At 43.4% G+C, this 11644-nt stretch overlaps 1 protein-coding gene across 3 annotated transcripts in view; it reads right to left on the bottom strand.

The window, feature by feature from the left end:
* Window positions 1–660: 660 nt before the first annotated feature.
* PHACTR3 (phosphatase and actin regulator 3) overlaps window positions 661–11644 on the bottom strand; it is a 196825-nt gene continuing 185841 nt past the window's right edge. For all 3 annotated transcript variants that reach the window (XM_003787748.1, XM_012803839.1, XM_012803840.1), the window contains 4 exons: window positions 7447–7508; window positions 6298–6438; window positions 3441–3517; window positions 661–1250 (listed from right to left, as the gene is read on the bottom strand). In XM_003787748.1, coding sequence (XP_003787796.1) covers window positions 1235–1250; window positions 3441–3517; window positions 6298–6438; window positions 7447–7508 — 296 coding nt within the window. In that variant the 3' untranslated portion in view covers window positions 661–1234. The remainder of the gene's footprint in view (window positions 1251–3440; window positions 3518–6297; window positions 6439–7446; window positions 7509–11644) is intronic.

Here is an 11644-nt window from a genome sequence, read left to right as displayed (position 1 = left end):
AAAAAAAAAAAAAGAAAAAGAAAAAATAAGTGACCTGCTGAATAGTGCAGAGCTTGTATTTATGTACAACTTCTACGAGCTCTCACAGTCATCCTCCCAGCCGCTGGGCTCCTGCCCCACCAGTGCACCGAGAAAGTGGGAGGGAAGCCTCTTCTTTATAAGAACACTTCTTCAAAAGCCAAGTAAAAATAGTTTTCAGGGATAATTGTCATTTAGGTTTTTTCCCCCCTTTGTGCTAAGATTAATTTTCACCTTTGTGCTGGGGCAAATGGTCTCTCTTTATAATCTCTACTTTATCTAAAACTTTGTCTCTCAGAAGTGTTTTTAATAATGTTTACACGTGTGAGCTTAAAAATCCTCTTAAGAGGGTATAATTTTCATTTCAAGAAAATATTACAAGTTTTCACTTATTTCTAAGTAATAGAAATGCATAAATGGTTAGATGCATATTTGGTACATAAATTTAAGTTTACCTGAAAAATATAATCAGGGCACAAACTGCACATACTAACAAAATTTAGAAAACAAAACACAAAAATTTGGCATTCTCTTTCATGTGTTTGGTTTGTGAAGGTTCAAAAGTAACAGCTAACTTGTTTCACAGATCCCTGTTCCAAGATACCTCACTCATCCCAACCCCAAGAAAATGTAAAGCCTGGGTTAATTTCCTGCAATAAGTAGTCATTTAATTAAAGAGCAAAATTAACAGGAATCAAAATGTTGCAGCTGTATTTTTTGTTAGACATTATATAAAAAAAAAAGAAAAAGTATAATACAGTAAATTATTTTGTATAACATAAACTTAAAAGAGTTTTCAAATGAATTGTGGTCAGGATAAAAATGTCTTTTCAACATAATACTGAATGACACTGCGTCCCCTGTCCCTCGCATCAGAGGCCCGGGAGTGGTGAACCTGCACATGGCCAGCCGCCCGTCCTCCACGGCACCGCAGAACTGTAGAACAAGGTTGAAAGGCAAACAGCAGTTTCTTTCTGGTAGAGTGACTTTGGGTCTTAACTGACCCCAGCATCTCACACTCCTCAGACAACAAAGAAGAAGTGTGTCCTCTGGTTACTCCTCATGCAGGTCAGTGCGGCCAAGGTACACCTGTGTGTGTGACCCTGTTCTTCTCACAGACACAGGGAGTCTTGAGCTGAACTTCAGGAAAGTTCCCTGATGAATGTTCAGTGTTGGTATCAAAAATTAAACACAAATTCTTCTCAGAAGAAAATCTCTATGGCCTGTGGAATCTAGGGATTATGAAAAAGACAAAGAATTTAAGGTTATACATTTCTAACAGATAAAATTGCCAAAAACCTTCCACAAATCAATTTGCGGCTATTCAAAGCTTCTCAGAAGGCCCACGTATGATACCTAAGGGCAGGTCTGACCTGGTTAAAGGAGTGAGAGTCTCGGAGGGCTCCCAACCTTCAGGCCTGTTTTGTTCCCAAAAATTTATGGTGAATTCTTCATTTGAAAGCTTCTACTTAAACCCGTGGAGCACACAGAAAGGCCAAGGCTTTGTTAAGTCAGTAGAAGTAACGATTCAGTTAATAAATTGTTGGAAATTAGGATGAGTCTTTTTTTATAGTTATGTGTTCATAGTAATGTCAAATCTACTCAAGAAAATCTTGCATAACTACACATATCATTCTGGCTCTGATATGAAGTGCTAAAACACGGCATAAATAACTTATGATTATTTTCTCGTGTTCAAGTATTGGGCTAAATTTTTAAAATTTTTTGATCTAAGAGAACTATCAAGAATTTATAAGAGAAAATAAACATCTTTAGTAAACATTTTAATAATATGTAAAAATCATTCATACAGAAAGATGTATTCAATTGAGATTACTATGCATAGAATATGGAGTCATTGTATCCTATTTAAAACAGAATTAAGTTTAAAAGAATTTTGCACATCTTTTTTTTTTTTTTTGAGACAGAGCCTCAAGCTGTCCCCCTGGGTAGAGTGCCGTGGCATTACAGCTCACAGCAACCTCCAACTCCTGGGCTCAAGCGAGTCTCCTGCCTCCGCCTCCCAAGTAGCTGGGACCACAGGCGCCCACCACAACGCCCGGCTATTTTTTGGTTGCAGCCGTCATTGTTGTTTGGCGGGTCCGGGCTGGGGATTCGAACCCGCCACCTTAGGTGTACGTGGCTGGCGCCTTAGCCGGTTGAGCTATAGGCGCCGAGCCGAATTATGCACATCTTACTGGAGATGTTTCCCAAACATTCCTAACACCCATTCAAAATAAATAAAAAATAAAATGATCTATAGTATTTCTTGCTAAAAGCATGTTAGTCATGGGAGGAAACATCTATGTTATTTGTATAATTTTCTCCTGTCCTTCTAACCTCCCCTTCCTCTTTGATATGTTCATCCTGCATCCACTGAGTAGGTGGGATTCCATTGTGCTGGTCTCTGTCCCATAGCTTTGCGGAGCTTACAGAGTAAATCTTTTAAATAGCAATCACAAAGGCCACTTGGTGACCAGCGGAAAAGGAAAGGAATCCATCATTTTGGTTTCAGGCAGTAACTACAAGAGGACTTCCCTTCTGTCCGGCTTTGAGGCTTCTATAAAAAGAGAGAGGACAAAGTGACAGCTGCAACTGGAGTCTGGCTGCATCCCGGGCAGCCCCGTTAGGACTGGAGGTGTGAGACCCTCACATAATTACGACTGGGCAAGGTACAGACAAGAAGGGGGAATAAAGATCGTCCAGCTCAGGAAGCAGGAGGAAATGTTTCCTGATTGGTCGTCACCAGAAGCCGAGCGTCATCCCTTCTACCTGGTAGCAAGGACAGAGAATGTGTTCGCCTTGGTGGGGAGGGCTGGATCAGGGGCAGCAGGCAGTCCACTCACAGTGCAGCAGAAGCTCCGGGCAGAGCGGACAGCAGGGCTCTTTTCACATTCAGCCGCATTTTCAGTCCCTAATGGTGCCCGGCACATAGTAGGGATTCGCTGAGGAAGCGAGCTTTTTCCGCTTTAGGGGAGCACTGGCTTGTGTTAACCATGTTGAATAATAATTTTAAAAATACATAGGAAGGTGGAGACTAATTTCACAGTATTTAAATATAAATAAATTGACAAGTTCTATAAACTGGAGGAATTCTGAATATTAGAGGAAAGGAATTAAATATATAGGAAAATTACTTGCATCACTTTGAAACTAATTTTCTGAAATCTATGTTAACTACTTAAATACTCCAATTCTGTTCTCCCACCTACCAACTTTCACCACAGCCCCGGAGAAACCGTGGGAGCAGACAGCATCTGTACCTGACATACATTCTCTTCAGCAGTTTTCTGAAGAAATGCTGAATTCTTTTAGCTGGATACATAGTTCTTTGTGGCTTGTGTGTGTGTTTTAAAAATAAATGTCCTGTTATCATGAAAAGTATCAGGAAATGACACCTGAACATACAAACAAAAATCTACCTTGTCAAATGCTTGCTTGATGCGTGTACTTCCATTTCGTTACTTTTGTATTCATTTAATTCTTTACGAATTGCTGCCTGAAATTTAAAAACAGGTTAACAGAGGAAACTAGTTATAGATTCACAGCCATTCACAGCCATTTCTAATACCTGCTGACTCTATTACTTTATAATATATAGTAAATAAGAAAACAATATTTTGTTCAGCAGGTAGACTCTCTTACACACTTCAGTCATCCTTCTGCGCTAGCGAACAGCCAGTATTTTGGAAATCTTTAAGAAAATTTTATTTTTACATATAATATTTGTGGGGTACAAGTGATATTTTGCTAACCGCATAGACTTGTGATTAAGGGAGGGCATTTGGGGTGTCTGTGACCTCAACTATTTATCATTTCTACTTGTTAGGGACAGTTCAAGCCCTCTCCCTGGCTACTTTGACATGGACCGTACATTGTTGTTAGCCATAGTCACAGCGTCTATCATCGAACATCAGAACTTCCTGCTCCGATGGATCTGTGTGTTCGCCAAGTTCTCTTTAGCCCTCTCCATCTGCCTCCTCTGCTATCTAGCACTCTGCTCTCTGCCTCCGAGAGGTCAAGGCTTTCAGCTCCCACGTGAGTAATAACACGTGATCACTGTCTTTCTATGCCTCGTTTATTTCACTCAGAGTAAATAATCTCTGCCTAGACTCATCTTCCCTGAAGTGTCCCCCTGTGTTTTCTTCTAGTAATTTTTCTTCTAGTTATTTTATAGCTTCTCATCTTCTGTTAAGTCTTTACTCCACCTGGAGTTGATTTTTGTATGTGGTAAGCAGTGGCAGTTTCAGTCTTTTGCATAGGGATAGCCATTTTTCCTGGGACCATTTATTGAAGAGAGTGTCCCTGGTGCTTCAGTCAAAAACCAATTGGCTCTAAAGACATGGATTCACTTCTAGAAGCTCCGTTCTCTTCATTGGTCTGTCTGTGCTAACACCACGCTGTTCTGGTGACTGAAGTCCTGTGATAGATTTTGAAATCTGGGAATGTAATGGCCCCAACTTTATTCTTTTTACCGAGGATTGCTTTGGCTTTTGGACTCTTTTTTGGTTTCCTATGAACTTTGGGATTTTTTTTCTATTTCTATGAAACATTATGTTTATGTTTTAACAGGGATTTTATCCAATCTATAGATTGTTTTGGTGAGTACAGTCATCTTCATGACTTTAGTGCTTCTGGTCCAAGAGCATGGGCTCTTTTAGTTTTCCGTGTCTTCTTTAATTTCTTTCATCAGTGCACTGTGGTTTTCCTTGGTGAAATTCATTCCTAGTTATCTTATTATTTTTTGTAGCCACTGTAACTGTTGCATAGGACACCACTGACTTTGAACATTGCCACTTTACTGAATTTACACATTAGGTCTAGAGTGTTGGCAGAGTCCGGTCATCGGAAAGAGGGACAGTTGTGCTTCTTCCTTTCTGGTGTGGATGCTTTTTCTTTCTCTTGCCTCGTTGCTCTGGCGAGGACTAGTATTAGTCCTTAAGTCTTAGTGAATTATGAACTAATTTGCTGTGCTGCCGGAGGAAGACCATGCCTTCTTTCCCCTGTGCGTGCCTAAGAGAGAGACGGAGCCCATGCCCAGGGTTTGAATGAAGAACTCCAAATAATGAGGGAAGTTCAGCTTTTGGTAAACTTGGGTTTTGCAGTCATATAGTGTAGAAAGAAGTGACTCTAACTTCCACATACATTTACATTTTCTGCCATCTGGAAAGTAGCACTGCACTTGTTACAACATGTGGGCGGGCTGTGCACCACAGTCTTGTCTACATCCTTTAGGCCTCTCCTCTGGCCATCTTGCCACTTCCCAGGGCCTGCTCATACCATGTGCCTCTCTCTGAGGTCAACCTTCCGGGGCCAAGTGAGATGAAACATCAGACGTAAAAAGGCTTTGAGTTAGGGATTCCAGGGGTGTGTCACCTGCACACTCAGACATATCTGCAGACTGCCAAAGACACGTGTCTTCTTCTCTCACCGCTGGGACCCTCCGAGCACACTGACCATGAACAACCCCAAGCGTCCGGCTCTGACGTGTCGTTTCCGCGCTGAGCCATACCTACATTCGTTTATGAGCTCACATCTTCGTTCTTGGCACACAAAGATGAGGACGAGTGAGCACATTCTTTGGCATGTGTGTATAATGTTGCTAATGGCTTTAAGCATTCTGAAATTCACTAGAGGTAAGAAAGTACAAAGGAAAAGCTGGATAGATACTCCTGCCCTTAAATCCTACAAGTCGATAGCATTTGAGCGCGGATAGGAACTCGCCCTCTCTGTGCACTGTAAACATCCACTCACTCTGCTTCACCCAGAGCCTCTGTGTCCCCCTGCCCCTTGTTTTCTTTCTGCTTAACTGCTCAGTTGAGACTCCTCAAGAGGTTCCCAGAGATCCCTCAGGCTGGACAAGTCCAGGACAGAATCTGGAACCTCTGGATTTTGCTGTAGACGCTTTCCTGAATGCCCCTTGAATTGACTCCACTCCTCTTTTTGTTTAAACTTGTCCGCTAATTTATCTCTTGCTGCTATCAGGAAATGCTTGGTAGCATCTCTGGCCTCTGCCTGGTAGACAACGGCAGCACCCAGCTGTGAAAGCCAAGGATGTTTCCAGACACTGCCAAGTGTCCTGGGGGCAAACCTGTCCCCTCATTGAGAACAACTACCCGATTCTGACCCAAATTATCTTTGTGAAAACAATATCTAGTGAAGGCATAGCCTTAAGTTAAATAGCTGATGGCTCCCATTGTCCAAGAACAAATGCCCAGCCTGACACGTTTTGCCCTTACTGTAAGATGCAACAGCCCAACAGCACGGCCAGCTCTGTACCTTGTCTGCTGCGGACAGTCTGGTCCAGGGCTTGTCTGCCCTCCTGTCATAGTCCTGTGCTTTTGCTACTTCCACATAATCACTGAATCGTATCAGAATTTTTCTGTCTCTTAATTCATCAACAGTGGGTCTCTGATTTAGCTGAAATAAAAGATCATCGTGGTTACGTATCACATGCCAAACTCGTTTCTTTGAAGTACTCTGAATTGCACGTTTCTATCAGCAAAAACGAAACTCTGAAACTGTGAAATACAACCTGAATGTAACCTTCTCTGACATGAAGGGCTTATATACTGAAATCTTAAGTTATAAATCCCCGCTCCTCCAATGCATTTTATCAGAAGGATTCACACTCCCAATACTACATAGCACAGGCTTGAGTAATGGTTGATGAATTAACTTAGAATAAATTTTATGCATCAGTAGCTTCTTTTTAAGTGTGATTTGATAAGCTCTTTTTCTAAGTACTGATACAGTTATAATGTGAACTGCTATTCACACGCCAAGCTTGGGAGGGACGTTCTGCGAACTTCCAGCAGAACAGAATTTCATTAGTATTTGGAGCACAGTGGGAGAGCAAGCAGAAGAACGCTTGAATTTAGAAATGGTCAGGGTTTTAAAAGTAGATTAAAGTTTATAGCATCGCTCTTTGTGTTGGCCACAGTAAATTTTAACAATTGAGTCACAGACACAAACCTTTGAGGCTAACAAAATTCTCTATAGTCAAAGTGCATGCCCAAGGTGACCAAAAATTATGATTTTAAAAAGTAACCAAAACATTGATATCCAGACATGCTTTTCTTAGGCCTTGTGCAAATTAAGAAAATGCTCTGTCAACTTCTGGCTTCCACCGGAAGCAAGCAGAAGTGTCACTGGACGGTGCTGCCTCTGCCTGCTCCACTGCACCGTCGACAGATCTGATCCACAGGGAATGTTAGAGCCATGCGCTGGGAGGTGCCAAAGACACGCTTTCTGAATGAGTTAATGCATGGTTGCTGAACAAATTCTCTGATGTGACCGATGTTGCATGGTCCAGGAAGACAGCACTCGTGATCCAGCCTGATGCCGGCAGTCCCTTCCCGACTGCTGCGGGAGCAGCTTTCCTTAGGTTGACCTCTTATTATTCAAGAAATAAAACGCTTCTAGTACCTTTCTCGTCAACCTCTGCTTGATTTCTCTTCTTTCTTCCTGTTCTGTCTGATCATTCCTTTCTGTGGAAGATTAAAACAGAAAAAAATAATGGTTGAGACTTCTCTTTAGCAGGGAAGAGAGCACCAGATTTCCATGTCTCTGGCAGCTGAAAGTGGGACATTAAAGATATTTTTCTCCAATCACCATTTTTGTGGATTTTTTTTCCATTTTGCTCATTGATGCCCAGAGGACCATGGTTTCACTGTCACACAGAGACACCTGTGCTGGGTGGGGCTCTGCTGCCACCCCGGCCTGGCACCCTCAGCCACTCTCTACTGTCCAGATGATCACAGGGGCTGCTGGGGGCTCCTTCCAGGGAATAGACACCCGTGTGTCTCCCTCCCTTTCGTACCGATTATCTTTCTCTGCTCTGTCTGCGTATCTTTACCTGTATATTTACATGTATTAAACATACCTAATACACAAATGGCACATAAAAAGAGCTGCAGTAGACTGAGCATGAAATATATGAAGCATAAATGATAATATATAAGCATAAATGTATGAAAGCGTTTGAATATAAATAGCACTGCCCCTGCTTGTATTTTTGTTTTTTCCATTTTTAGCCAACCAACATAAGGTGTGGAAAACCCTTGTCAGGTGCCGGGTTACCTAGGATTCATATTTTCAGGGTATATTTCAAATCTGAACGTGTCTTTGAACCCAGCTGAGTCTCCATTGCTGAAGCGTGAATACTTTCACGTGACAGTGCCTTTTAAAGGAGCCCAGTTCCCTCACTGAAACTGGCTTTGCTTAGTGAGTTGTGACTATTAGCATTCAAGCTGTGCTCACACCTACACTCAGGAGCTAAAAATAGAGCAGAGTGCTGAGATATAGTAAAAATATAAGCCTTACCCTGGGATACAAGATAGTGGCTGTCCTATTTCTGGTGCTTTCTGTAGCTAAATAAAGCCTCTGGTTCCCAACCTGAGCAGAGCTCCACTGCTGGGAAGGAGAGCTTAACACTGAGCACTCCTGGAAACACGGCCAGGTGCTGGAAAGGGAGATCCCGCTACTTGCAGTAAAAGGCAGATAATATGAAGTTATGTTATTTAAAAATACACCTGCAACATTTGTCCACGTGGGGGATTGTGTATATGGGTGTTTAATATATTAGCCATTGCACTGTTTGGTAACTGTTTAAAACTGCGGTTTTCAACCTGTGGGTCACCACCCATAGGAACTCTATTAAAGGGCCATAGCATTAGAAAGGTTGAGAACCACTGGTTTAAAAGGAGTCATCTCAGACTGGGGTGTTTTTTGAAAGGAAATGAAACTCTGATATGTGCTTCATTGTTTATTCAAGTAATAAATCAGAAGAAAACAGACTTCTAAGCTACACGAAAGGAAGCTGATAATACAATTAGAAAAAAATTGTGAATGTATCCCACACGTGGCATAAGGCCAGCCACGAAGACCATGGTCGAGTCCCAGGTGCAGAAATACTAAAACAGAATCAGAACTTTGTTTTGTATATTGGGAAGAACGCCGTCATTACCACCCGGGTCATGTGAGCATAGCAGGGTCTTTGGAGAGGTGATCTTGGAAAGGGCTTGCCAGAGTGCTTCTCCGCACTCCGGGCCCTGTCAGACACCTCCGCAAAGCCCATCGTGACAGCCTGAGCTTGTAAGCTGCACCCCTCTGAGCTTCCTTAATCATGTGTTTATGGAACTCATCTCCAGACCTAGGAAACTCTGTGCTTTACGCAAAACAAGGGATCTATAATCAGGACCTCTGTACCCCTATTTTCTGGAAACAGCTCCAGCAGTTACACATGAGGATACATGGATACTTAGACATGAGTCTCCTTAACCATCGCAACGTACTACTGCTTCTAATGCATGGGCTGAATGTGGGCAGTGGAATTGGCAAACCTGACGTTGAACTTCAGCTCAAGACTCTTGCCAATGTTCATTGTTTAAAAAATCCTATCATAGGGTGGTGCCTGTGGCTCAAAGGAGTAGGGCGCCAGCCCCATATGCCGGAGGTGACAGGTTCAAACCCAGCCCTGGCAAAAAAAAAAAAAAAAAAAAAATCCTATTGCCTGGGCAGTGCCTGTGGCTCAAGAAGTAGGGCCCTGTATACCAGGGGTAGCAGGTTCAAGCCCCGCCCCAGCCAAAAAAAACAAAAATCCTATCACCTCACTGAAGTTTAGCTTCTTCATTAGTAAAATGGGGAGAGCAGCACAAACCTCACAAATCTATCATAATAATTAAATGAGGGAGTAAACACCAAGCACTGGTTGTAATGTGTGGCACAGATTTGGCCAAGAATTATTTTTATCACCATCAAGAAAGGGGGCCCCAGGTCTGCTCTGACATGCATCTGACCTCAGGCAGAGTTCTGAGGCTTCTCAGATATGACTGCAATTGGTCAGGAGTTCCCATCTGAAGGGAGCGAACACAGAGTGATGACGCTCCAGGAACTGGTTAGAAGAGGGCAAGGCAACATTGCATCAGCGAGGGCCTGTGGTCAAGGCCTCTGAGCATGACGTCCCACACTGAGCTATACATAGCCTCCCTATTATCATCCCCAGAACTAAACAAAAGAAAACATAGCAAACACCCACCCCAAACCCAGCAGTGACATTCTCAGGCCCTCCCACTCAGGACCCTTGGGAAGGCTTCCGCGCTAAGCAAATCCTGCGGCTCCCTGGTGACGACAGAGTTGATGGCGGGCTCACCATGGCCACAGCAGAGGAAGTCCGCTTCCCTTCTGTGCACTGAAGGTAAAGTACATAAGTCCCTGTCGTCCACGTGCTGGCTCTCCATTCACCAAAAGACAGTTCTATTTTTAAGGCTTTGACATTTATTTGTAAAAAAAATCACAAGTAGAAGTGCTTGCTGGTGGAAGGACCTGGCTGCCCACAGCATGAGGGGCGAGGCTGCTACTGAGGGAAGGACTGGCTCCCAGACGGCGCTGGTCTCTGCCTGGGTGCACGGCAGACCGTGCTGCACATGGGGCTCCCCAGTCTTAAACTTGCCTGGTTCAGGTCTCGACTGCAACTATTGGTGGCATCTATGACTTACACACTTTATAGGACACAATTTTTAAAAATTCAAATATCTGGTAACTGACACAGCTTGGTTTTTCTGTCTTCCGACGTCAGCATGTTATCCATGAGAAGCGTCTCAGTAATCCTCCCTCAGGCTGACATGGCCTAGCTGATGGAACATAGTCTAGTTGTGTCAGCAACTTTTCACTTAGGGTGAAAAGATCAAATGAGGATTCTTCATCTGGGGTTAAATATTTTCAACAACCCATAAGGGAGGGGACTGTTTTAGGCAGTTAATGGAGGCATTGAGGCAAAGGACAGAGAGAGGAATCAGTCAGATTCCAGAGCTCAGAACAGCAAGGGGCCTCTGTGGTCCGCTTTCTCATGAGAAGGCGGCTGGGACAGTCCGTAACCTACTGCAAAGGTGGTCACCAGTAAGGTAGACTCAAAGAGTGACCACAGTGTCCATCACATAAACAGGGGAAGGGAAGACAAGGAGGAAGGAAAAAAGGAGGGAGGGAGGGAGGAAGGAAAAAAGGAGGAAGGAAGGAAAGGAGGGAGGAAGGAAGGACAGAAGGAAGGAAGGAAGGAAGGAAGGAGGGAGGGAGGGAGGAAGGGAGGGAGGGAAGGAAGGAAGGAAAAAAGGACGGAGGGAGAGAGGAAGGAAGGAAGGAAGGAAGGAAGGAAAAAAGGAGGGAGGAAGGAAGGAAAAAGAAGGAAGGAAGGGAGGGAGGGAGAGAGGGAGGAAGGAAGGAAATTTTAAAAATCTAGATCCTTAGAAAACATTTATGTTAAAAATTTATGTCTAAATTTTTTTCTAAAAAAAAAATTATCTAAGGGGAAAAAAAAGTTTTAAAAACTGAAACTGACTGTATAGAGAACTGAGAAATGCTTTTGAAGTGACTTCAGTGGGATGGAATATCGCCGTCTACACTCCATACCACAGAGATTACTCGGGAACACCTGTGAGCAGCACACATGATGACCGGATGGAATATCGCCGTCTACACTCCATACCACAGAGATTACTCGGGAACACCCACCAGCAGCCGCACCATAACCGGATGGAATATCGCCGTCTACACTCCATACCACAGAGATTACTCGGGAACACCCACCAGCAGCCGCACCACGACCGGAGGGAATATCGCCGTCTACACT

The sequence above is a fragment of the Otolemur garnettii genome, unplaced genomic scaffold, assembly GCF_000181295.1.
Source record: "Otolemur garnettii isolate 467f Iridium unplaced genomic scaffold, OtoGar3 scaffold00023, whole genome shotgun sequence".
Lineage (NCBI taxonomy): Eukaryota > Metazoa > Chordata > Mammalia > Primates > Galagidae > Otolemur > Otolemur garnettii.
Note: the sequence above shows the minus strand (reverse complement) of the source record. Positions and strands in the feature narration are given on the sequence as shown.